The sequence below is a fragment of the Gracilinanus agilis genome, chromosome 1, assembly GCF_016433145.1.
Source record: "Gracilinanus agilis isolate LMUSP501 chromosome 1, AgileGrace, whole genome shotgun sequence".
Taxonomy (NCBI): domain Eukaryota; kingdom Metazoa; phylum Chordata; class Mammalia; order Didelphimorphia; family Didelphidae; genus Gracilinanus; species Gracilinanus agilis.
Window position 1 is genome coordinate 730,905,148 of NC_058130.1, and position 27,825 is coordinate 730,932,972.

General features: G+C 40.9%; 1 protein-coding gene across 1 annotated transcript; it reads left to right on the top strand.

Moving 5' to 3' along the window:
- Window positions 1-12,202: 12,202 nt before the first annotated feature.
- On the top strand, window positions 12,203-25,594 carry LOC123232238 (cytochrome b-c1 complex subunit 10). Its single transcript, XM_044658619.1, has 3 exons — window positions 12,203-12,365; window positions 20,682-20,822; window positions 25,439-25,594. The coding sequence occupies exons 1-2, from the start codon at window positions 12,316-12,318 to the stop codon at window positions 20,800-20,802; spliced, it is 171 nt and encodes a 56-aa protein (XP_044514554.1). The 5' UTR covers window positions 12,203-12,315; the 3' UTR covers window positions 20,803-20,822; window positions 25,439-25,594.
- Window positions 25,595-27,825: the final 2,231 nt, after the last annotated feature.

The window sequence follows — 27,825 nt, forward strand, 5'->3', positions numbered from 1 at the left end:
TGGTAAGGGTGGGCAATGGGGGTCAAGTGACTTGCCCAGGGTCACACAGCTGGGAGGAAAATGGGCATTATTAATGCCTGTTGGTGCCATTCAACCAGTGGGCTGAATTGGTCCAGCCACTGTGGAAAGCAATATGCAGCTTTACCCCAAAATTCACTAAGCTGCATACCTCTGACCCAATAACTACTGGCCTATTCCCCAAAAAGATCAAAGAAAGAAAGAAAAGATTCACATATACAAAAAAGTTTACAACCTCTTCTTGTAGCTACAAAGAACGGGAAACAGATGGAAACTAATCAATTAGGGAATCACTGAATAAATTATGGTTTATGTGCTATAAGAAATGACAAGAGGGGTTGTTTCAGAGGTGCTCAAGAAGACTTGTGTGAACTGATGCAAAGGGAAGTAAGCAGAAACAGAACAGAATAATTTATGCAAAAACAACATCATAAAGAAAAGCAATTTTGAAAATCCAAGAACTCTGATCAGTGAAATGATTAATCCCAGCTCCAGAGGACTAATGGAGGAGCATGCTCACCCAGTTCCTGGCAGAAGGAAGATGGACTCAAGATGTGGAAGGAGATATATATTTTTCGACAGGGCCATTGGGGAAGTTTTTTGACTGTGTCTACTTGTTACAAAGGACCTTGTTTCTTTTTCCCAGTGGTGGGAGTGGGAGAGAATATAAATGCTTGTTCATTAAAATTTTTTAAATAAAAATTTGAAAACCATTCTAATGTTCTCTGTAGCTCCAATATACTACAACTTATTCTTTTAAAAATAAGTAGCAGCTGTCTTAGAACTCTGAGTCAGAGTAACTGGTTTAGGAAATGCTTCTCTTAGAATTCTGAGCAGGTTTAACTAATTGATACACTCTGTCCCATATAAAAGGACAGTGCCTTGAAGGGACAGTACTTACATAAGCATGACCAGGTTTTGATGAAGCCACACTGAGGATAAGCAGTCTTTTTTTTGGCAGTAAATGAAAGTAAGCGTTGGATAGTTTTGCTTCTCTCTATCTTTTTTCTCTCATCTTATACATCCTAACTTTTCTTTTAATTCTATCATTTCCTCCAATACTGCTTTAAAAGAAAAATACAAAAAGCAGGGGGCAGTTGGGTAATGCAGTGGATTGAGAGCTAGGCTTAGACACGGGAGGTCCTGGGTTCAAATCTGGTTTCAGACACTTCCCAGTTGTGTGACCCTGGGCAAGTCACAAAGAGTCAGACTTGATGAATAACAACCAATCAATACTCTATACAAAAGTCCCCTGAAAACCCTTCTGGTTTAAAAGTCTGTGATTCTGGTCCTTCAACAGTCAAAATCAATAAGCATTTATTGAGTGCCTACTATGTTCAAGGCACTGTCCTAGACACTACACATACAAAGATAAAAACTAGTTCCATTTCTTTTTTTTTTTCAAACCCTTAACTTCTGTGTATTGGCTCCTAGGTAGAAGAGTGGTAAGGGTAGGCAATGGGGGTCAAGCGACTTGCCCAGGTCACACAGCTGGGAAATGTCTGAGGCCAGATTTGAACCTAGGACCTCCCAAGCTCTAAGCCTGACTCTCAATCCACTGAGCTACCCAGCTGCCCCTTAGTTCCATTTCTAAAATGCTTAATGGCTCACAAAACACTTCATCCACAATATCCACAAGAAGCAAACAGTATAAGTATTGTCCCCATTTTGTAGATAGGAAAACTGAGGTGTACTTTACTCCGAGGAGTAAAGTGACATAGTTAGTGACTGATGGAATAGGACAGGGATGGCGAACCTTTTAGAGATGGAGTGCCAGGCCCCACTCCCGCCCCGGACTGAATGCTGGGCATGCTCCCCAGCATTTCCTCACTTCACCCGCCACTCTGCCCAGCAGCCCAATGGGAGAGTTTTCTCCCTCCCCTGTATGGAGTATGTCCTCAGCACAAGGGTAGAAAGAGGGAGGGGAGTGGCCCAAGCACTTCACTCCCCTTCAGCTCTGCCACCTGTGAGCTGCCCACCTTACCCGCTGTGCACTCCCATTGGGCTGTTGGGCAGAGGGGTGGGGGATGTGAAAAAATGTCATCAGACATGGTGGAGAGGGGGAAGGGAGCAGGTCTGCCCAAGTCCTTCTGCCTTTCTAGAAAGGAATTCTGGGGAGGAAGGGGGGCAGTTGCATGCCCACAGAGAGTGCTCTGCATGCCATCTTTGGCACCCATACCATAGGTTTGCCATCATTGGCATAGGAGCTTGGAGGACCAGGAAATCTATATCCTAAATCCAGTCATCTTTCACTGAAACATGTTGCCCCAGAGCAACTCAAGAATATGTAGAATTATATGTATCAGTAGTAAGAACTCCAAAATCCCAAATATTGCCTGATGTGAAAAATGAAGGGGTTGACCTAGATGGTCTCAGGGATTCTTTCTAGTTCTAGGTCTGTGATCTCATGTTCCTTTCTACATCCTTGAAAGTTTTTAGGACAGATTCTCTCAAGCTAAAAATTCTTCATGTCTCCTCCCACTTTGGTTTGATGAGCACTTCTTTCCCAATAATCCTGCTAGGGAAGAAGTATAAAAAGTATTGTGCCCCTACCACACCAATGCAACTACCAACAATTTGGAAATTGGTCTTGATCAAGGACACATGACAAAACTAGTGGAAATGTGCATCGGCCATGGGTGGGGGGAGTGCGGGGGGTGAAGGGGAAAGGAGGAGCATGAATCATGTAACCATGTTAAAAATGAATATTAATAAATGTTTGAAAAAAAAAGACCAATGAGAAAGTAAAAGATTCTTCCCCAACTGTCAGTGCTAAGTGAACTTAGTTCTTTAGATATAATGAGTATTATTAAACTTAAACTATTAAGGAAAAAAAAAGTATTGTGCCCATTACAGTCAAAGAAACCAGCTCAGAGTAACTAAGTGACTTCCTCAAGGCCACACAGCTAATAAATTGGCAAAGCCAAAGCTTAAACCTGTGTCTCTTATAGGATTCAAGTCCTATACTCTGCTTTCATTCTTAAGTGAGTAGAAGGAACTGAGTTGAAAAGATAGCATGGGGTGGAGGAGTGGAGTAAAACTGTTAAGAAACTTCATTCCCATTCTTTGGGAAGGGAGAAGCAAGGATATTGCTCCAGGTCACCTTCTCTTTTCTAGCCTGGTCTTTGGACCCAGTGATTTCCAGCCTAGCTAGTGTAAGACAGCAGAGCTTTGGATCCTGGAGGCACTGGGTTAAAAGTCAGAAGACTTGGGTTTAAATCACAGTCCTTCTAGTTATTTTTTTGTATGACTTTGGAAGAATTCCCAGGGTCTTGGACCAGATTTCAGGGTCATTTCTAATTCTAGGCACCATCTTCTTAGTCCAAAATGGAGGAGCCAGAGTGCCCTCTGCTGTTGTGATCTGGAATTACACCTCCATTGGAATCTCACAGGTGCCTTCTTTACTTTTGTGTAAATCCATTCTACTCAATGAAACATTTATTGAACATGTATTCTGTGCAATGCACTGTGTTAGGATATGTAAAAACAAAGACAAGAACAAGAGTGTCCCTGCCCTCTAGAAATTTGCCTTTGATTGGGAAGACCACTGCATCTCTGTTCAATATTATGGAGGCAGGAGACCTTCTCTCTTTTCTTCAACATACTTCCCTCACAATTCTCCCAGAAGTAGTTCCTTAATGTTAAGTGGGTCTCCTTGTCCCTTCCATTCATTCTTTTCTATTTTGGACATTCAGACCTGGGAGTTGTATTTCCTCCATGCTTGGGAAGAGAAGTGGGAACAGGCCTGGAAGTAGGGATATCTCCCCCTAGAATTGGGTTTTTGTTTTCTTTTGTTTTTGTTCTGAAATCTTTACCTTCTTTCTTAGTATCAGTTCTAAGAGAGAAAAGCAGCAAGGGCTAAGCAATTGGAGTTAAATGACTTGTCCAGGGTCTCACAGCTAGGAAGTATCTGAGGCCAAATTTGAATCCAGGAGCTTCCAATTCTAGGCCTGGAACTCTATCTGCTGTGCTATCTAGCTGCCGACCCACATCTGGAGTTTTGAGGACCTTGTGAGATAAATTAGGGAGGACAAGGAGAGGAAAAGAAGAAGGAATAAGAGATCACTGCTATGTGTAGAATAATTCAGACTCTGGTAGCTAATGGCAGTGACATCCGTGAGCCCCTTGGTCAAACCCAAACCTCCTTGGGGAGACCATGAGAGATGATCTCTAATCAGAAAAGCAGAGGGTTATGTGACCATGTTTTTTTTATCACAGGCACTCATTCTTCTGGCCTTTGGAACTCCCAGGATCCCTGTGTCTAAAATGGGGGGGGGGGAGGGGGGAATGACTGGAAAGGACAAAGAGACCCACTGAACATTAAGGAGCTACTTCTGGGAGCATTGTGATAACTTGTGAGGGAAGTATCTTGAAGAGAAGAGAGCAGGTATGGAGTGGTTTTTAGTTAGTTTACGGTTGGAACTTTGGTGGTGCAGTGGATAGAGTGCCAGGGCTAGATTCAGGTACATAAACTAGGTGTATGATCCTGAACACATCATGTAACCCTGTTTTCCTCAGTTCCCCATCTATAAAAATGAGTTGGAGAAGGAAAGGGAAACTCCTCTAGTATCTTTGCCAAGAAAATCCCAAAAGGGGTCATAAAGAATCAGTCACAATTGAAATGACTGAATAATAACAACAACAAAATGGTTTGAAGACCATGCCATAAGGTGTATGTGGTAGGGAGGTACTTAGGACCTCCTTCCTGCTCTGAAGCCTTATGATCCCTGAAAAACAGGGTTGCCTTGTTAGGCACTGTCCTATAACTCTTTCCTTGTCCAGTTAGAGGTTACTCCTCATGATCTCCTTCAGAGGTTTGGGTTTGAAGAAGACTACAGGAGGACAAAGCCAAGATGGAAGAATAGCAGGAAATAGTGCAGCGAGCTTCCCCGTGTAAAACTCCTCCAAAGAGATCTGTAAAACATTCCAGACCCAATCCTGATGGTGAAATACAAGAAAAAGTCACAGCAAATCACATTTCCAGCCCAGGTCTGCATTGAGAGACAGAAAGATAGGTCTTTGGCTTTGTGGAAGTCTCTAGCACTGCACCCAGGAATTGGAAGAAGACCAAGCAAGATGTGGTCCTAGATCTGTAGCAGAGCACCAAATCCCACGCAGAATTTGGGAATAAGTGCCAACAGGAAGTTTTGTCATTCACTACCAAGCTCTGGGTCACAGATCTATGATAGAGTAAGGAGAGGACCTGAGCTCAGGAGCGACCTTCCAGGGCAAGAAGTGGTTGAGGGTTAGGTACTGAGCTAGAAAGAAGTTGAGAAACAGAAAATAACTATGTGGCTCTTACTCTAGGAGTAGAGTGGAATTTCATTTCCAACTTCTATCCCAGTTTGAAACTTGCAAAGGAATAACCAGGTCAGGAATGCTAAAGATCAAAAAGAAGCTTACTATTCTGTCACTGTAAATAAGCAGACCTTCTGATTGGCTCATAGTGACTGATTCTAGCCTCATACAAAACCTAGATGAGAGGTAAGGGAACAGCCTTGGATCAGACCACTTTGGAAATATCAAAACTGAACTGTCCCTAAGATCCTAAAATAACCACATTCGGTGCCCAAGAAAGCAGGAGCAAGGCCAGGCCAGACATTTCCTTCAGGAAGACATAAGCTCTAGTGCTATTATGACATCTGAAGTCAGGAAGTAGGCTGGAAGAAAGAGCAAACAACAACAAAAGAGAATGTCATCATAAAAAACTTATTATGGTAACAGGATGAATCCAAAATATCTATAAGCAAAACTTCAGAGAAAAACATAATGGGCACAAACTCAATTAGAATTCCTAGAAGAGATGAAGTAATAGTTTCTTAAGAGGTTAAAATATATTTTATTAATAAAATGAGGGCACTTGAGGAAAAAATTAGAAAAGTATCGTGGGAGAAAAAAATTGGAAAGGAATTAACAGCTTGGCACAAGAGGTATAAAACTTTGCCTAAGCAACAAACTTTCTGAAAATCAGAATGGACCAAAATGGAGTCAATGACTTTATGACAAGAAATATTAAAACAAAGTAAAAAGACTGAAAAATAAAAAAAAAATATTTGGTATCTCAGAGGAAAAACAACAGACCTGGAAAATAGATTAAGGAGAGAAGATTTAAGGATCACTAAACTACTTAAAAGCCCAAACCAAAAAAATGTAGACATCATATTTCAAATCATTAAAGAAAACTACCTAGATTTCTTAAAACCAGAGGGCAGAGTTAAAATAGAAAGAATCCATGAGTCATCTCCTGAAAGGAACCCTAAAATGAAAACACCAAGGAAGATAGTCACCAAAATCCAGCATTTCCATGTAAAAGAAAAAATCTAGAAGAAGCCAGAAAGACAAATCAATCAGAGTGGAACCACAATAAAGTTTAACATGATTTAGCAGTCACCATCATTAAGGAGCAGAGAACTTGGAATATAATATTCCAGAAGGAAAAAGATATGGACTTCTGGCCAAGAATAACTTAAACAGAAAAAAACAAGCATAATTCTACGAGGATGGGGGGAGAGGGCAGTGGATGGATCTTTAATGAAATTGAATACTTCCCAAAATCTCTGATAAAAAGACCAGAGCTATGTAGAAACTTTGAAATGTTAATATAAGAATCAAGAGAAATAAGAAAAGGTGAATTAGTGAGTGGGTAAATGAATACCCATAAAGGACTAAACAAGGATAAACCACTTATATTCTAATATAGAGAGATGGTACATGTATCTCCTTTGAACCATCAGGAGTCATAAAGAGTTTAATTAGACAGAAAGCCTAGAAGAGCTTCTGTCACATCTTTTTCTTTTTTTTTTTTAAACCCTTACTTTCTATCTTAGAATAGATATTAAATATCTGTTCCAAGGCAGAAGAGTGGTAAGAACTTGACAGTTGGGGCTAAGTGATTTGTCTCGGGTCAATTTGAGTTCATATTTGAACCCAGGACCTCTCATTGCTCTCTATCCTCTAAGCCACCTAGCTGCCCCTTCTAGCTGTCTTAATGATCTTAAAAGAAGAATGGAAATATACTAGCAGGGAAAGAGAAAGGAAAGTTAGAGGAAATTATCTCACATAATCAGGGTGTACAAATTTATATCTATACAAATAAGGAGGAAAGAATGGAGGAAGCAAGTGATATTTGAACTTCACTCACCTGAACTAGTCAAAGGAAGGAAGGGGTCAGAGAGACAGAGAGACAGAGAGAGAGAAATTCATTTCACTCAAGAGGGAAATAGAAGAAAAAGGGTAGTTGGGAGAAGTGAGAATTAAAGAAGATTGTTTAAAAGGGAGAACAAACTAAAAAAGGACATACAAACATATTTATAACTTTTTGTGGTGGCAAAGAAGTAAAGACCAAGGTGATCCCCATCAGTTAGAGAATAGTTGAAAAAGTTATAGTATATAAATGTGATTGAGCACTATTGTCCTGTAAGAAATGAAGGGAGATGGTTTCAGAGAAATCTGAAAAGATCGATGAATGAATATGATGGAGTCTGAAATAGGGTCATGGTTATATGAGTGGAGAAAGGGGGACAGATATAGAAGAAATATTACAGAAATAGACTTGGTAATTGATTGGATATAGGGAGGATGAATCTGAGGTTATAAATCTGATTGACTTGAAAAATCCTTAAACAGAAATAGGAATGTTTGGAGGAAAGGAAAGCTTAGGGAGAAAGATAATTTGAGGTAGTGATATTATCATTACCACTGCCACCACCACCACCACCACCAAGTGGCCTTTATGTGCTTTCAGGTTTTCAAAGCACTTTACACACATATATTATTTGATAAGTTTGGTACACTCACTTAAGGACATTCAGGAGGATGTATCCACAGACAACTGATGAAGAAGGAGAGAAATTAGAAATGGGTATATAAATTCAGGTGACAGTGGATAGAACACTGGGCTTGGAATCAGGAAGATTCATCTTCATGAATTCAAATCCATCCTCAGACACTTTCTAGCTGTGTGATCCTAGACAAAGCACGTACCCCTTTTGGCCTCAGTTTCTTCATCTTTAAAATGAACTGGAGAAGGAAATGACAAACCACGCCAGGATCTTTGCCAAGAAAATCTCAAATAGGGTCATGGAGAGTCAGATGTGATTGAACAACAACAATACAGACTCAGGAATAATTTATGTAGATATGATACATGAACCCATGGGAACAAATAAGATGAATAAGGGAGAGAGAAGAAAGCCAGGGCAGAATCCTAACAGACATGATGATCCAGCCAAAGACACAGAGAAGGAACAGATACAATAAGAGCACCAAGAGAGAGAGCTGTGTCACAGAATCCAAGGGAAGAGAGAGTTGCTAACAATATCAAAAGCTACTGAGATTTCAGAGTGGGTGAGGGCTGAGGAAAGGCTGCTGGTTGGGTAGGTCGAAAATCCTGGAAAAGACTTCCATGGTATGGAGTAAAGGAAGTAGAGGAATCTAGCAGTAAATGGCATCTATTTTCTCAGCGAAGTAAGAAGAATTTCTGTTGAGAAAATGAAAAAGCATTAAGTGCTTAGTATATGCCAGGCACTGTTTTAAGTATTGAAGATATAAATACAAAATTGGAGACTATCTCTGCCTCAAGGTACTCGCCTTCAAGTGGTGAAGATAACTATTTAAGAGAAGGGAAACCAGGGAGGTTGGACTAGAGTCAGTAAGACTTACCTTCCTGAGTTCAAATCTAACTTCAGATACTTACAAGCTGTATGACCCATGGCAAGTCACTTAATCTTATTATGCCTCAGTTTCTTCATCTGTAAGAAAAAATTGGAGAAGGAAATAGCAAACCATTTCCAGTATCTTTGCCAAGAAAACCCTAAAAAGGGTCATGAAGAGTCAGACAGGACTGAAAAATGACTGAACAACAAACCAGAGAGAAATATTGTGGTGTAGAAAGTTATAAGTATTTGAATAGAGGGAATAAATTTCAGGAGAGGGGTCAGATTCAAGAGAGATTGAGCTTTCCGAGGAGTAATGACAATAATGACTTTTTTAATGGTTCTAGAACTAGACTTCAGGGTTAGGAGATAGGGATGTGAAGAGAGGGACAAGGCAAAGAGTATATAGGCGGCAGAAGAGCAACTGAGAAGAAGATAGCTGAAGAATAAAGTCAAAGAAGGCTGGGACTGGGGGAAGCTAGGTGATCCAGTGGATTGAGAGCCAGGTGTAGAGACTCTCATTTAATATGACATTTTAAAAATGGCTTTAAAAAACCCTCTTGGAGGGAGACAACAAAAATCATGAAACCTTGGGAAACGTTTTTAAAAATTAAATTAAGTTAAATTTAAAAAAAAAAACTTTTGGAAGCCTTCTTCTCAAGTACCAGGCAATTCTGGAAATGTCCTGGATTCAAATGTGGCCTCAGACACTTTCTAGCTCTGTGACCCTGGGTAAGTCACTTAACCTCCGATGTCTAGCCCGGCTTCAACCCAAGAACTAATACATAGGATTCTAAGATGGAAGTTACAGGTTTAAAAAATAATAATCTATTACTTGGGACAGTTAGGTGGCTCAGTGAATTGAGAGCCAAACCTAGAGACTGGAAGTCCTGGGTTGAAATCTGGCCTCAGACACTTCCTAGCTGGGTGACCCTAAACAAGTCACCCATTGCCTAGTCCTTATGGTTCTTCTGCCTTGGAATCCATACACAATATTGTTTCTAATACAAAAGGTAAGTGTTTGTAAAAAAATCACATGTTGAATATATTATGTACTTAAAAGGCAAAGCAAGCTATACTTAATAAAGACTTGTAGTTTTTTAATATACAGTCTTCTTCTTCTGGTTCTACTCTGTATATTAAAGTGCTCGTTTTATTAGGTGTTAAACTCAGAATAATTTTTTTAAGTCATTGGTGTCATTGTGGCTAATTTCATGGAAAAGACAATGACACTGGTAGGGGATCAGGAATTACAGGGGCAAGTAGTTGCATCAGGATTAACTCTAGGTCTCGAGAGACTAGCTGTAGGCTTGTGGCCAGTCTGCTGGGGAAATCTACTGCCAAAATGAGTGCAAATGGAGTGAGTGAGCCAGGTCCAGGCCAGGCAGAGAGCCTGCAGGGAGCTTGGGTCAGTGCCACATCCTGATTACCATTTAGGATTTTTATAACCAAAAGTGCCATCTTTCCTCTGTAAGTATAACCAGGAATTGTCAAACTTTCGTACTTAGAGCACAGGATAATTCTTTGCAAGAACTATAGGAACACTTCTGGAGATCCTGGAGACTCTTACACAGGAGTACAATTGCAAAAATAAGCTCCATCTAACTGGGGGGATATGTGTGTACACACATATCATAATTAATTACAAGGTTAAGTTCCACACAATTGTGGGCACACCTGAGCAGATAGAACTCAGGGCACATTTAGCACTTTTTTTTTTTTTAAATTTTAAACTCTTAACTTCTGTGTATTAACTTGTAAGTGGAAGATTGGTAAGGGTAGGCAATGGGGGTCAAGTGACTTGCCCAGGGTCACACAGCTGGGAAGTGTCTGAGGCCGACCCCTTTTAAGCAGGTTGATATTGCTTGCCAAAGAACTAAGACACGAGTCACATTCCCTACGCATAGTCACCGTATAGAGGTAATTCAGAATTTTTGTCCTAAATATTTAGGTCCTAAGGCGTCAGCAGGGGCCACCACCTAGTGGATAGAGCACTGGGATTGGAATCAGGAAGGCTGGAACTCAAATCTTGCTTCAGGCACTTACTGTGTGACCCTAGGTAAATCATGTAATTCTATTGGTCCCAGTTTCCTCATCTGTAAAATGAGCTAGAGGAGGAAATGGCAAAATGCTCCAAAATTTGCCAAGAAAACCCCAAATGGGGTCACAAAGACTCAGACTGGGCAGAAAACTGAACAGGTCTCTCCTCCCCATCCATTCAGGTGTGCATTCATAAGTAAAATCCTAAGGGAAAATTATTAACTCTTCTAAATAAAAACTTTTGTTCTTTCCCAAGAAACACTCCTCAAGGACATTTTCTTGGTAAAGAAAAAAGGCTACTTAGAAGATAAAACAAACTCTTTTGAATACTTGACTGTTTCCTCCCCTTACCAACTGGCACATCTCTCCCAGTTTCCAGAAGTGCAACAATGCTTATCTCAACCCAAATGAAGTTGGGTTTTGGGTAGCCTCCTGTTTCCCAGGGGTTTAAATAGCATTCAGCAAATTGCTGCCAGATGGGACCTTTTAAGGGAACCAAATGAGCTTCCTCTCCATTTGGGGGTGCTAGAGTCTTCCCAAGACTTCCTAGAATTGCTGCCTCCCATCCCTCCCCACTCCCAAAATTTGAATTAAAGTGGAAAGCTGCTGTCAACCTAACTTGAGGAGCATTCGATATCCTCTCTAGTCCTCCAAGACCTCTACTGCCTACAGATATCCTTCAATAAAACTCATTAGAATTCCTGAGTGCTAGGTTTGTGGCCCATTTCTTTTCTAAATATGGTGTTTAGAGGATCACATTATCACTTATTTAGAGAGCAACTGCTACAAAATATAGAAAGTAATATATGTAGGAGAAACTGTGCGAGTTCCCAATCAGAGTCACCCCGCAATGACACAAGTCATCTCACAATATATGCTAATATACAACAATATAAATGTTTATTGTTCTTTAAGGTTTACAAAGAGCTTTACGGATAGGCTCTCATTTGATCCTCAAAACAATCCTTGACCGGTATAGATATCATGATTATTTCTATTTTACAGAGAAAGAAACTGAGAATGAGGATATTAAGTGACTTGCCCAAGGTCACAGATCTAGCGTCAGAAGAAGGATTTGAACCCTTGTCTTCCCTGACTTCATCCTTCCCCAACTCAAGATCATTTCTTTCCGAGAGGAGGGTATCAAAGAGAGGTATCAAACGGCATGCCCTTTGTAGTGCCAGAGAGAGGTACCGGCAGGGAGCGCTAGCCACCAGCCCGCCTCTGACGTCATATTGGATTTTTCTACTTTTGTCCTTTAGTTACTCTAAATAAAGTTTTGGAGCGAACTTTTTTTTTTTTTTAAATGCTCCAACGAAGGCGCGCGCAGGCAAAGATCGAGGCAGGGACCTTTGAAGCGCCTGCGCAGTCTTCGTTGCACAGGGCCAGGGGTGACCCTGAGGCGCTACGGACTCAACAGACGCGAGCTACAGTTGGTAAGCGCGCGGACAGGCGGTGCCAGGGCAGCCTCAGCAGCGGGGTCCTGAGTGGCGCCTGCGCTGTGCGTCTTGTCGAGGAAGACCGGGGTGACCCTGAGGCATACGCTTTGCCAGGCTAACGAGCGGGTCGAGCTGGGGCTGGCGCTGAGGCGAGCCGGGCAGCGATGCTGAACAAGTTAATAGGACAACGCTACAAGGAGCTGGTCAAGTACTGGTGAGGAGGCCCTGGCCCGAGCCCACCCGGGGGCACCGTCACCGCGTATCCTGGGAAGCCCCTGCTCTGTTTCTCTCTCCTTAGAGTCTTCCCCTCCCCCCCTCTAGTTCTATTCCCCCTCCCCCCATTCTCCTTCCCGTCGTCCTACTTTCTAGTTCTTTTCTCCTTCTTCAATGCCCTCTCTTTCCCCTCGGGAGACCCTCCCCGTCTTAGAATCTTTTCCCTCCAGATAACAGCGCTCCCTCGGAACCCTCTTCTCTCCCCTGCTCCACTTCATTGACTCTTCCTCCTGATTTTGCTAACTCTCCCCATTAACTGTGCCCCTCCCTTTTAGAACCTTCCTTTCTCTCGTTAATTCCCTCCCTTCATAACATTCTCTTCTCTTAGAACTGTCCCTTCCCTCCTTTGACCCTAATATATCCATCTTGAGAGGACCCTCTCCACCCGTCTGAAAACTCCACCTCGATTGTCCTGAATAGATTACTCATTTGTCCATTCCATGACCCCTTAGGAAGCACCCATGATGTGCCAACTGTGCACTAGTACCAAGAGATACAAAGACTACAAACAATCTCTACCCTCGAATAACTTAGATTAGGGATGAGCCTTATATTGGGCATGAACCACTTGTATACAGAAAAGTAAATGCAAAAAAATATACAACGTAAATACCTTGTCCTTTTGAGGAGTGAGGAGGAGACAAGTGCTTCATGGTGTGGGGGAGCCACAGAAATAGTCACTTTGAGGTCTCTGGAGCTGAGATTCAAATGAACCTGGAGATTGTATGAGTTGGAGGTTAGGAGGGAGTGCATTTGAGGCTTTGGAGACAGCCTGTGCCTCACTGCACAGATGGAAAGTTTTACACTAAGAGCAGCCAGTTTAGCCAGATAGTAGGATATATGAAAAAGAATCTTGCACACTTAACTGGGAATGGCAGTCACTTCAAAAGCGCTTTGTAACTTTACTAACCCCTACAGTGACCCTTCCCTGCTACATGGAATGACTGCTATTTTGAAATCTTTTCCCCTTCCATTGACACCCCACCTTCTTCAAGAGAACTATCTCCCCCTCCCTCCTGACTCCTTCATAGAACTCTTCTTCCCTTGGCACATCCCCTTTTCCTTCCATAGATCTCTGGCCTCTTCCTTCCATAGATCCCATTCTTGATCCTTTTTAGAACATTCTCCCCCACCTCCATATACTCCTAACCCTTTCATCAGATCTTATAGATTAAGTTATCTCTTTGCAATTGACTGCTAAATCTTATATTCAGCCTTAATTGAATTCCTTGAAAATTAAAATCCCCCATCACCAGTTAGATACCCATACCAGATGGGTATCATCATCATTTATGCTCTATAGCATTCTTTAGTCAAACTCAAGGCCAGGAAACATCCACAAAATTCCCTGGTGAAGCCAGAATCGGATTAAAATGTAATTGGGAAAAGTATAACAACATAAATAAAAAACACAATAAGACATAACTAATGTTAGTTTGAGGTTTCCTAAGTTTGCAACTCACTGGCATCTCTATTTGAATTTGGCACCATTGTTCTATAGCAACTCAAAACTTCTCATGTTCAAACAGGTTCATTATCTTTCCTACCCTAAACCTTCCCTTCCTTCAGACTTCCCTTTTAAGGTTAATAAATACCATGCTTCCAATCATTTTGAATTTGTCCTTCATCTCCCATGTGATCAGTTGCCAAGTCTTGTTAAGTATAACATCTTGTGTAGTTTCTCTACTCACAAACTTACTGCCCTAATTCAGTACCTTATTATCAGGACTATTTAAGAAACCTCCATGTTCTCCCTGCCTTAAGACTCAATAGCCCATCTTCTATTCAGCTGTCAAAATTATCTTCCTAATATACATGACTGACCATGCCACTGTGCTGTGTAAGGCAAGTCAGTTAACTTCCTTGGACCCTGTTTTCCTCAGCTTTAAAAGACTAAAAAGCTAATTAAAGACTTAGATTAGATGACTTTTAGAGACCTTCCATGAGATCTTGTTCAAGAATTTTGAGTGGCTTTTTATTCCCAGTATAAAATGAAAACTTTTCAGCTTGACATTTAAAGCCTTGAACAGTTTAGCTCGTCTCCTTTTCTAGTTCCAGTCAAATTGTCCACTTGTTGATCTGCAAATTCCCACTTTCATTGCTTTTGCATAGGCTATCTTCTGTGCTTGAAGTGCTTCTTTTTTTAAAGCCTTTTAATAGAATAGTTTCCTTCAAGGTTCATCTCATTTCTAAGGGGACCTTTCCCAATTCTGAACATTTTAAATTATTTTCCTCACCACAGATTATCTTGTGTTTGCTTTGTCTACTTCAGTCAACTTTGTAAGACTATATAAACTATAAACTATTATTACATGTTGTGTCACTTAATAAAGTTTGTGTTCTTTGAGAGCAGGGACTATTTTTCATCTAATACAACTTAATATTGAATTGAAGTCTAATCAGTCAGTTAACATTAAGTCTCCTATGTGCCAGCCACTCTGCTAAGTGCCTTTTTGCCTCAAGGAGCTTACAGTCTAATGGGGAAGACAACAATCCAATAAATATATACAAAAGCAAGTTATATGCAGAATAAATAGGAAGTAATTGAGAGAAGGCACTGGAATGAAGAGGAGTTGGGGAAGGTTTCCTCTAGAAGGTGGGATTTTAGTTGGGATTTAAAGGAAGCCAGAGAGGTCAGCAGTTGGGGCAGAGGAAGGAGAGAGTTCGAGGCATGGAGGACAACCTGAGAAAATTTTCAGAGCTAAGAAATGGAGTGTTTTATTCTTGAAACAACCAGGAAGTCAGTGTCACTGGGCCAAAGAAAGAGTATGGGTCATGAAGTAAGGTATAAGAAATTGAGAAAGGTAGGAAGGGCCAATGAAAGGCTTTTAATGCCAAACTGAGCATTTTGTATTTGATCTCAGATAGGGATAGGGAGGCAATAGGGAGCCATTTGGAGTTTATTGAAGAGGGGAGTGACAATCAGACCTGTACTTTAGGAAAATCACTTTAGTGGTTGAAGGGGGAGAATGTATTGGAATGGAGAGAAATTTGTTGCAGGTGGACATACCAGCAGGCTATTGCAGTTGTGCAGGAGTGAAGTGATGGAGGTCTGCATTAGAAGAGTAGCAATGAAATCTTGACAGGCCTTCACAACTGCTTGGATAGTAAGGAGTCCAGGATTATGAAGTTAGGTTGTGAGACTGAGTTACTGAGAGTATGGTATTGCCCTCTATGGTAATTGGAAAGGTAGGAGTGGGGGAAGGAAGAGGATTTAAGGGGCAAAGACTCTTGTTTTGTTTTGGACATACTGAATTTAAGATGTCTACCAGACATTCAAAAGAGGGCCTGATACAGAACCCTGAGGGATAACCATTGGTTCAAAGGTGTGATCTGGAAGAGATGGAGGAGCATCCAGTAAAGGAAACAGAGAAAAAAGCAGTCATAGATTGGGGGGAACCAGGAGAGAATGATGTCCCAAAAACCTCGGAAAAAGAGAGTATTAAGTCAAATATCAAAGGCTGTTACAGTGAGGGCCAGAAAAATGAGGATGGAGAAAAGGCCATTGGGATTTGGGAATTTAAGAGATCATTAGTAATATGGAGAGAGCAGTTTAGGTGGAGTGATAAGGTCAGAGGCCAGAGTTTAAGTGAAGAGGTAAGAGGAAAATGGAGGCACCTCCAAGGAGTTTAACCACAAAGGTCAGAAGAGCTCTAGATTGATAGTTCACAGGGATAGAAGGATCAACTGAAGATTTTCTAAGGATGATGGAGAGACATAGACATGATTGTAGGCAGTAGAAAATGAGCCAATAGGCAGATTGAAAATAAGTGGAAGAGGAACTACTAGATAGATGTCTCAGTGGATTGACAATGAGGCTTAGAGACAGGAGGTCCTGGATTCAAATGTGGCCTCAGATACTTCCTAGCTGTTTGACCCAGGGCAAATCACGTCATAACTCCCATTGCCTAGCCCTTGCTGTTTTTCTGCTTTGGAACCAATACACAATATTGATTCTAAGATGGAAGATAAGGGTTCAGGAAAAAAAGAAAATAAATGAAGAATGTGAATGACAGAAGGAACAATATATTGGAGGAGATGGGATGAAATGGGATCACTTGTGCAAGGGTTGTAGAAGGGTTAGCTTTGCTAAGGAATGAAACCACTTCATTTTGTGAGATGGGGTGAAGGAGGAAAGCATGGCCAAAGACACCTGAGGGATAGAAGATGAAGCACAGAGGAAAAGAGGGAGCTCCTGGCTATTGTTCTCACTTTTCTGTGATGTATGAGGTCAAATTTTCAGCTGAGAAGGTGGGAGGAGGGAGAACCAATGCAGAGAATGGGAGAGTAAGTTGAGGGAGGCATAGAAGGATTGCCTAGCAGCTGTGAGAGCCCAGTTAAATTTGTGTGACATGGATATGTAGTAGATCCATTCAGAATGGTAATGCCATTTTCTCCATTTTTATTCAGTAGCATGTGTGTAGACACAAAGGTCTACATAAATGATGGAAGTGATCCAAAGCTGAGGTTTGGCTGAGTCCTTTACAGAATTCTGTCTTTAGAACATTCCTCTCCATAGATCTTACCCTTTCCCTTTTCATAGAACTTTTTCCTCTTTTAGTCATCTTGCCTTTTCTCTTCAAAGGCTCTCCAAAAACCTTTGTCCTTCATAATTATTCTCCCCCCCCAATAACTTGTCCCTCCTCTCTCAGAGAATCCATTCTTCCTTTCTCCATTTAAACCTATCCTTTCCCTCATGGTCTATCTTCCTCATACTCTTCTTCCCCTCCTCTAGCATCAAATCTTTTCTCTCCCCCAAAGTAGAATTTTTGTCCATCCTTTTTTATACAGAATGTTCAGCTTCAGAGAACATGGTGGTCATGTGAGTGGATGTGAAGGTAGTAGTCCTAGAATCCAGAGAAGCCGAGGGTCCTGGGTATATTGTTACACTCCAAGGTTATGTGATCAAGGACAAAATAAGGAATGAATTTTGCAGCAAAGGAATTCAGCCCTTCATTCCGTTCAAGACCTAGGTCTAAATGAAATATGCAAACATATTTCTATAAATTAGTCACAAAATAGAGCATCAAGGGAATATGGGATGTTGCTGTCAGGGGGGACACCTTAGGGTACCTATTTACCCTACCCACAGAGGGCTTAGTGGTCATCTAACCTAAGGTTTCCATTTTTGAAGAACTAGAGAAGAGAAGGGACTTGCCTGTGGTCAGGGTCAGAGCCAGAATGATGATGCATAGCTGGTCCCCTAGTGTGAGAAGTTTGGTTCTACCAAATTGCCTTTTCTTTTTCCTCCCCATGTCCCACTCTCCCATCCTAGATAGTGCTTCCTCTTCTCACATGTCACTATCCTAAAGCATTAAAAACAAGAATAATTTATTGTTAAGCTATTTGATATATATTTTTAATTAACACAAATTTGCTGACTGAAAAAATCATTGTGAATGTAGACATAGAACATAAGATTTTGAAGATTCAGTAGGAGTTAAATCACAAGGAGGAAGGAAGAAGGACCCTCTAGTTTCCAGTCACATTCTTGGTTTAAGGAGTCATCCTCACCTAACCCTAAGCTGAGCTAGAGAAAGAGGAGTTTTACTTAGAACTTCATCTCCTCAGTAATAAGAAAATTTAATAAAACACCTGCCATTTCCTCACCCCGTTTCTTACAACCCTTTTTTCTAGACTTCTTGGCTTATCACATACCTCTTTGTATCATACTTATTTGTGTTGGTGTTATAGTTCCCATCAGATTATAAACCCCATGAGAATTACATGGTGTCATTTTTCATCTTTGCTGCCCAGTGCCAAATACTGTACTAGGCCCTATAGGGATTTCCAGAGAATATAAGGTGTGGTCCCTGTCTTCTAGCAAGTTCCAGTGTAGACAGGGAGCAGGAAGACCCTAGATAGCTAAGAAACTAGTGTTGTATGCTATTTTATCTTTGAGCTTTTGGACAGGGACTACCAGTTATACAGTATAAGAAGCACCCTGGAAAGAGAACTGAAGTTAGACTCTGGAGACCTGGTTTCTGATCCTGATGCTATTTAGTTGTGACTCTGGACAAGCCTTCAAGAGGCTTTCACATCTGTAAAATGGAGACAGTAGCCTTTTTGGAAGGAAATCACTTTGTAATCCTTAAAACTCTATATAAATATGAATTGTTATTCATTTTCATTATCAAGTCAAGGGACTTGAGAGGCCATTGTGGTCAAGGGGAAGGTGGTATTGGGTTAGAATTTGAGGAAGAAGGGGTCATGAGCAGAAAAAATAAGACGTGTGATGTGGCAGCAGACAGACCACACTTTCTAGCACTGAGAGTACATGTTGGGAATGATGGGAGACCAGGCTAGAAAGGATTGTGCCCAGATTTTAGAAGACATGCTAGTCAGAATAGTTTGGACTTAATCCCATCAACAACAGGGAAACACTCTTATTTTGAAACTCCTTCCTTCTGCCTTTTCTCTTTTTCATCCCTAACTCCCTGAGGAGCCAGAGTGAGCTTTGTGTGGTAGCTCCATCTCCTTTCTTGAAATGATTATAAGCTATGAGGAAGATTAGTATAAGCATTGTTTATAGATAGTAAGACTGAGGCTGAGAGGGGTGCAGTGACTGCACATGATTGCCCAGCTCTTGTGGCAGAGCCAGGAGGTATAGCTTGGACTTCTGACTCCACATTTGATGTTCTTCAGAGCTCAGACTCCAACAAATCCAGGTGCTCTCTCTTCACATCAAGTGTTCTTTCCCATTCTATCTCATTTCCTTTTGGATTGATGCATTTCCCATCCATTACCTCAGATTTGCCTTGGCTCTCTGCCCTTACCTCTCTGACCCACCACTACTCTGTCTTTAGTTTGTGGTGGTTCTTGAGCAGGTAATTAGTGTTTACATATTCTGATTAATACATAGAAGAGACTATGAAGCAGCATATGGCACAGTAGGGTTGCTAATGGATGCTAAGTGTGCTTGGACTGAGACTATTTAAACATGCATCTTTGAAGATTTGGACCTTGTGATTTCTCTAATTTGTCTTAAGTTCAGCTCAGAACTCCAACTGTATGAATATGAGAGTAGAGGGAGACATGGAAGCTTTCATTACCATCCACTTGGACTCATTGCAGCAGCTTTTCCTATCTTTTCTCTCTACTCTCTCCAATTCATCCCTCTTAGAATAATCTTTAGGCATATATCTGGGCATTAAGATAGTTGTAGTTAGTCAACATTTAGTAAGCTCCTACTATGTGCCAGACATTGTTCTAAGCCATGAGAATACAAATATGAAAAAAAGAAAGCCCTTCCCTCATAAAGCTTACGACCTTACAGTACAAAAAGTAGTTTAAAAACTGGGGACTGGTGGAAAAGTAAGTTAGAGAAGTCCCAAGGTTATGTGCCAGGTGAGAAATGGGAAGCTGGGCTCCCTCCTTAAATGGAAGTTCATGGTCCCAGCCTCCAATCAGAGAGGTTCTTTAAGATAATCCCAATAGCTCTCAGTGATTTACTAAGTGAAGCTCAGATTCTTTTGTCTGGTATTTCAGGACCCTTTATAGTCTGGCATGAGCCTACTTTTCTGGCTTTTCCTTGTATTTTTCTCTCCCACAATGTCCTCTCACAATTATGTTGATATTCTTCCCTAGGCCTTGACTATATCTCTTCTTGTTCCCTCTTTGATCATGTATAGAGTACCTGCATGTCTTTTAAAAATCCCTTTAGATGCTTTCTCCTCTCTTAAGCTCCACAGCTTCTTTGTTTCCTCCTGAGTTTATTCTAACTGAAGTTTAGCATTAACCCAGTGGAATTGCGTGTTGGCTATGGGAGGGGGGTGGGAGGAGGGAAGGGAAAGAACACGAATCATGTAACCATGGAAAATTTTTCTTAATTAAAAATAAAATTTAAAAAAGTAATATATAAAGTTTAGCACTGAACTATTTTCTGTCTGGAATTCACATTGTTGTCAAGTATGTTAATGATAGAAGTAAGGAATCTGTAGTGAGAGGAACTGAATTTGGAGTAAAAAAATCTAGTCTCAAGGCCCAAGTCATCTCCATGACCATGGGCAGCCTGTGCTACTCTGAACCTCAATTTCCATGTTACTCAACCCCCATGCCAGTTGGGAAGGAAATGAATGTAGTATATTAAAATTTGTATCCCTAAGTTCACTGTAAGTTGTTTGAGGACAAGGACCATTCTTTAATGCTTTTCCTATATTCCCCCCACAGTTCCTAGAAGCGGGCAACTTTTGTAGTAGGCATTCAGTAAGTATTTATTAATTAGTTGATGGATTGATGCCTTTCTTTCTTTTCCTAGGCTTCCCACAGCAGGCACATGGGGTGCTGTTGGTGCTGTGGGGCTAGTTTGGGCCACTGACTGGCGTCTGATTCTGGATTGGGTGCCATACATCAATGGCAAATTTAAGAAAAACAGTTAAACTATGTCTTCATTCTTATGGTAAGTTTCTATAGCCATTTAATAGAGTTGTATTAATAAGTTCATTAGATAGTTGGGTACTATTTCATATATGCCCATTTATGGATTCACAGTCTATTTTGATTCCAAAGACATCTCCTTGTTTGCAGTGCAAAATTGCTGGGCTCTCTTACAGACTCTTTTTTTCACCCCAGAAAGTCCTGTATTAAGGGAGGAATAAAATTTACAAAGAATTATGCTTATTACTAAAACTTGGGGTAATTTTTAGCTTTTATAGCATAAATTGAGTGCCTGTTTAGGGAAAGAGCTAGAGAGATACACTGATGAGTGAGCTTTTTGCTATGGTTTAACACCTGCCCCACTGCTAAAAGAAGGCCCTAGAAGGATGGGTGGCTTAATGGATTGAGAGCCAGATCAAGAGATGGGAGGTCCTGGGTCCAAATCTGGCCTTAGACACTTTCTAGCTGTATGACCCTGGGCAAATCACTTAATCCCCATTGCCTAGCCCTTATTGCTCTTTTGTCTTAGAACTGATACTTAATATGGATTCTAAGACAGAAGGTAAAGGTTTTCTATATATGGCCATAGAAATAAAACTGTCTCTTGCCATTGGCACTGGTTACTCCCGTGTTTGAAAAATACTGACCTATAGATTTTTGCAGCATGCTTTCTTAACAATATTGTCTGTAGAAAAGCAAGAGTATATGACTTTTTGACTTGCCTCCCAGCAGAGGATCTGGTAGAGTGGAAAGGTGCAGGTTGGAATAATAAAAATAGCTCCCCTTTATATAACCTCTGAAGTTTACCAAGTGTTTTCCTCACAACAGCCTTATGAGGTAGGTGGTGCAGGGAATACTCTTCCCATTTTACAGAAGAGGAATTTGAAGCATAGAGAAGTGAATGGGTTTGCCATGTGTCTTTGGGCTGACAAGTCCACCTCTCTTAGACTGTTTGTTATATGTAAAATGGACACATAATTTTAGTTTTCTACATCTCACACAATTTGGGAAGGATAATCAAATGAGCTGATACATGTGAGAGCTCTGGAAACCACAAAGCCACAGGTGAACATCTATTATTTATTTATAATTATTATTATTATTATTTATCACTATTTAACTGAATAGATGAAATAAGCAGCAAGTCACCAGGCATTTATTAAGTGCTTACTAAGTGCAAAGCATTGAGGATATAGAGAAAGGCAAACAACAGGCCCTCTTCTCAAGGAATGACCATAATATGTACTGGGATAGTACTGGCCATCTTAGATATGTAAAGAGAGGGATATTCCAGTGCCCCTTCCCCATACCCCTCCTCCCCCAAAAAGAACAGCAATAACAACAGTCATTTTAGGCATTCCTAACAAGAGAAAATACTTTTTATACAGCCCTTTCTTTGACCAGACCAGACTACATCTAAGGGGCCGTATTTGGTCTTGGGTGCCACATTTTAGGAAGGATAGTGGCAAGATAGAGTATCTAGAAGAGAGCCATCAGCATGGTGAATGGCTTATGGACCTCACAGAATGTGACAAAGGAGCTGGAGGTGGGTAGCTGGTATCTTTTGTATTGTTATGCAAAACCCATTTCCATATTGGTCATTGTTGTAAGAACAAAGTCATACATAACCAAAACCCCAAAATAAAACTAAAAATACACTGATATGAAAGATGATTCCAACAGTTCTTTGAATGGCTGTTATCTTGTTGAAGAGTAGAGTTTGTAGGACCAACCAAGACAGCTCATTTAAAGTATTTGAAGAAATTCCCTGTGAAAGAGGGTTGACTTGGACTTGTTTTACTGAAGAATATAGAACTAGGAGTCATAGTCATAGCCAACAGAGGCCTAGTTCATCTCAACATAAGGAGACACTTCCAAATAGTCCAAACTGCCCAGAAGTGAATCAGCTGCCTGGTGAGAGAGTTCCCCTCCCCTGGAGGTCATCAAGATGGAACAACTAGAGGACCATAGAGATAGATGTTGCTCAGATAGAAGTTGAAATAACTCTTCAGATACTTGCAGTTCTGGAATAAAGGAGATAGAACAGTTTATAGAAACATTAGAAATGAGGTACAGATCTGTTCTATAATGGTTAAAAATTAAAGTTGGACTAAATGTAAGAGAAATGTGGTTGCCAAAATTATTACTCAAGTCAGAATGACTTTATAGCAATTTATTTATAAAATAGAGGGAAAGAGGGAAAGTAGAGAAATGAGAAAGAGGGCAGAGTAAGAAATCTAGCTTAATGAGCTAGACTATTTTCTCTGGCCCTGGCTTTACTTTGGCAGGGCTCCAGAAGCCCCAGCTGCTGGAGGGCTTAGGAGTAAATTAAGCAAGGGTTCCAGCCACACAGCCTCCTCCTCAAAAATGGAGGAAGAAGCCTCTCCAAATGCTAATCCCTTCAGGAACCAGGAAAGGAGGTCAGCCTTTTTTCATTCACCCATGTGGTAGTCCTAAAGGAAGATCAAAGAGCAGTCCAAGGTCCCAAGCCAGAGCTCCTTCAAAGTCAAGTTCACGGGGAAAAGCGCTGCTCACAGGAAGTTGCAACTACTTTTTTTTTTCTTTTTTTTCTTTTTCTTTAAACCCTTAACTTCTGTGTATTGGCTCCTAGGTGGAAGAGTAGTAAGGGTGGGCAATGGGGGTCAAGTGACTTGCCCAGGGTCACACAGCTGGGAAGTGTCTAAGGCCGGATTTGAACCTAGGACCTCCCATCTCTAGGCCTGGCTCTCAATCCACTGAGCTAACCCAGCTGCCCCCTAGTTGCAACTACTTTTAAAGACCCTTCTTTGTGTTGCTGCCTGTGCCTTACTTCTACTTTACATGGACCAATTGCAGTTTAGGAATTTTCTTAGGACTGCCCATGGAGCAGTCAGTCATTTCTGAATTGTCACCCAGTTTAGCATGTGGGTTTCAAACCTCCCCTCACTTAAGGAAATGTGGCTGTGTATATGCTTCCTGTGATTAAATCTAAAAGTAGGCAGGGGAGAGTTAATCCCAGCTTCACAATCCCCCCCTGTGATCCTTTGGGTGACGTCTCCTCAATGGATCATTTGACATAATCATCTTGTACCCCTAAAAATCTTCTCCCTACAGGTGCATACAATAGTGTACCTTCTAAGAGGAAACTACAATAGTTAGAGATAAGAGGGAAATAGAAGGGAGAGAGAGAGAGAGCAAAACCAGCGTTTGCTATGCACATTAACAAAAAGCCAATTGGGAGCAGTCCCCTTTGGCATAAGAGTTTACAGTCAAAATAAATGTGTTCAAATCCCTTTCAGTTCAATCAATTGCACCCCAAAGTTCATTATGGACCTTATTGATGCAGTGTAGGTTTCTGCAGGCATCTTTCTCCAAACAGTTCATTTTCTGGATTCAAGGAGTTAACAAGCTTCTTTCCCTGAAAATTTTCTCAAACAAAATTTTAAATTGTGGTTTTTATGAAAAATACTTTTTACAGAAAAGCCTCTGCATGTTAGCATGTGTTTGAGTCTCAGCAAAGCACTACCTGGTGTGACAATAAAGTGGCAAGACTGATTTTTAGGAATAAACATGCCAGGACTTATTTCACTAAACAAAACAGTCCCCTTGGAAGGCCATTTGGGGGAGTTTTTTGTTTGTTTATGGGTTTGTTTGTTTTTTTAAGGCCAAGTTGTTAACATGCATTAATAAGTTACAACTAGGATTTGGTACAGTGGAGTTCTAATCGCTTCAGAAGAATTTGAAAACTCCTTATCCTCCTACTTCTTGAAGTTGTAGTAATCTACTTTCAATTTCCTTTGTGTAGACATGTAGCAACCAGGTGGACATCATTATTGAACATCAGAAAAAACCCACCAAAGATGTAATGAGAACTAGATGAAAACTTATATTTGTTAATCAGCAAGAATGTGTTGGAGGGGAAATTGTTAACAAACTGAGGCATTTGGAAATGTTTGTCAAAACCCATTAACCTTATCAAAACTATTTATAAAAATATACTTGACCGGGGCAGCTGGGTAGCTCAGTGGATTGAGAGTCAGGCCTAGAGACAGGAGGTCCTAGGTTCAAATCTGGCCTCAGACACTTCCCAGCTGTGTGACCCTGGGCAAGTCACTTGACCCCCATTGCCTACCCTTACCACTTTTCCACCTAGGAGCCAATACACAGAAGTTAAGGGTTTAATATATATATATATACTTGACCACCTTATTTTGGAATGTCTAGTATAGCCATTGGAATATACCTACCTAGTGGGTGCTGAATTGATTCTGTTGACCAACACATACTGATTCTAGCTTGGAGGTCTTGACTATGGAGAGGTTAGAAGCAGCAACTGATAGACAAGGGGACCTGTGAACCTCAGAGTTTATCCAGTCTCTCCTGAGCAGAATCCCAGTCTGAGGCATCCTGACAAATGGTTATCTAGCTTCCTTTGGAAGACATCCACTGACACAGCATTTCTCCCCTTCTGAATCAGTCTGGCCCACTTTGGGACCACTCTGATTGCTGTATTGAACAAATCTGATGGTTTTGCTTTTTCTGTAGTTCTTTGTGCTCATTAACACTCCAGTTCTCAGAATGATGTTTCCTGTCTGCTTTCAGTATGGGTATGGGGACGTGATGCTGTAGTTACTTGTGTTTCCATTTCCTTTGCTGCAGGTCTAGGGATGGAAGACTTTTGGGGACTTTTCCAGAATCCTGATTGGACACAAATGTGAAATGCTCAGGGTGGACTTCAAGGACCTCAATGTTTCTCAATGAGCACCTTTGATGTATCACTTGTATAGGGATAATTAAATCTCCCCCTGAAACATGCTGGCTGTTTAAGTATTGAGCACAGGAATTACTATCACGACTGATTACATTATGTTGGATTTCACAGTGACATATGGAATTAAAAAAAAAACTAGCCACTAAGGTCAAGTTTGAACCTTTCTGTGGTCATTTTGATGTTTCTCTGTGGCAAAGATGAGGTCAGGAGGAAGGCAAAATTAATTCATTTATTTAAAAAACAATAAGCACCTGTCACAGAGAGGGAAGACGATAAAGGGACATTTACCATAGCAACAAGAATGCTAGCTCTACCCCTCTCCACTACCATTGTTGCTTAATATCCTTGAGATCTGTAAAAGCATCAAAAGCCAGACACCAGTTGTCCATAGCCTGAAATGAGATGAAAGGGAATTGACTTGCCTAATCCAGATAGAAATAAAGGTTTTGGGACTTTCCTTTTCGGGGGAGTGAAAAAGAAAAGGTCTTCACTGGGACTAAAGGACTAGTTTGTGGTCCTGGCTACAAAAGAGGTGAAAAATGGGCTGATTGTGTATGTTAATTCCCTACTTAGCCAGGGATTTTAGAATGTTCAAGTTAGGAATTCTCTTCAGGAGAACAGGGGATGACTAGTCTTGGAAGGAATTATAGAACTATACGATGTTAACCTTGGAAGGGATGTTAATATGCACAGAATATCACAGTTGGAATAGATTGCAGCAGTCACCTTATCCAGCCACCTCTAAAACAGACCTGGAAGTATCAGTGTATGTAAAGGAACATTGATTGTAGAGCCATTCAAGAAGGCAAACTTATATGCTAATAGAGAATACACTGGATGGGGCCATGTTTCCATAATTTTTATTGTCTTAAACACACTGAATTCTGGATAGAGGTTCTAGAGTCATATAGGATCTGTGCCATGTTCCTACTAATTTACCTCTAATCCCTGTGATATTTATGGATTTAAAGGTTGTGTTGTCTTTTAGCACTTCAGGGATCATACAGACTGGACATAAACCATAAATCCAATAGCAAAGCATTTAATTAGGACAGAACAGGAGAATCACTAACAAAGGACTATCAAGTAGAATCTCTCCCAGTCCTACTGTACACAAAGGAACCCAGGCTTTCATAGACTTCCATGCTGATGGGAAATGGAACACTGGAAAACCTCTCTCTTGCTCCCAGCCTGTTGTGCCTTCCTGTCCTTGTTGCGCAGAGCTCTTCTTGGCTGCTTCCCTCCTGCCTGCACAGCTGCCATTGGCTGCATCTCCCTTGATCCTCCATTACCATCTGCTGCAATGCAGAGAAGACTGTCCTGGGCCAGCATACATCAAGAGCTTGTCAACACAATTCCATCTCTTTTGTCATAAACACAAAAGAATTAATGCCCTTATTTTTTCTTTTAAACTTACCCCTCTTCTCTCACTGAAAAGCTTCCTACACTTCATTTCCTAGCAATAGGACCATGCAAATATTCACAAATTTCAAGGAAGCCTTTAGTAACCTGGAGGGGGAAGGACTAGGCTGGCAACTCTTGCCCTACACTCCTCTGTGGCAGAAGTCCCTTACATGTCTGGGCGGGGATGAGGCGTAATAAAGTTGGTTTTCCTATAAGAATAATTATAACTCTTGTGGCCAAATAATCTATTAAACTAAACCAACTTGGCCATGGACCGAATCAGATAATGTGTGCATCTAGTCTTCCTTCTCTCCCTTTTCATCATCTCTTCCCCGGGGCCAAGGTTGAGTGTTATGTTCACTCAGTTTGCTTGTGATTTTAGTGATCTTCTCAGTTACACTTGTGTAGCTAGTGCATGTATTTTTCTGGTTCTCTCTGCCACATTTCTCTGAATTCCTCAACTGGTTTCTTTTGGAGCAGTAATATTCCATCATTGTATGCACTACATTTTTGGTATTTTTAAGCTAATTTAGGATGTTAAGTGACATACAGGGTCACAGGTAGGTAGTATTTGAGGCTAGATTTGAACCCAGGACTTCCCATCTGGGTCTGGCTCTGAGCCACCTTGCTGCTCCCCAAGGTAGATTTTTTCTGAAAGCCAGAATTATTGAATACTTATTAATCCCATTATGACTAAAACCAAAGCCTGATTACTGTAGTTTTGTGTTTTTTTTTAATGAGGGAGTTCTCAGACTACCTGCATGTAGGGAACGCCTAGTGTAAAGAATCCTTCCACTGATGCAGCTTGGCATGTGCCCTTGCAGCATAGCATTAGTTATTACCTGGGTCACTGAGGATAAAGTGATTTTTG

What these genes read in the sequence shown, in the direction of transcription:
- LOC123232238 (XM_044658619.1), top strand. Translation starts at nt 12,316, where the DNA reads ATGCTGAACAAGTTAATAGGACAACGCTACAAGGAGCTGGTCAAGTAC. An exon ending in AAGGAGCTGGTCAAGTACTG is followed by an intron (nt 12,366 to 20,681) that starts GTGAGGAGGCCC and finishes TTCTTTTCCTAG; the next exon opens with GCTTCCCACAGCAGGCACAT.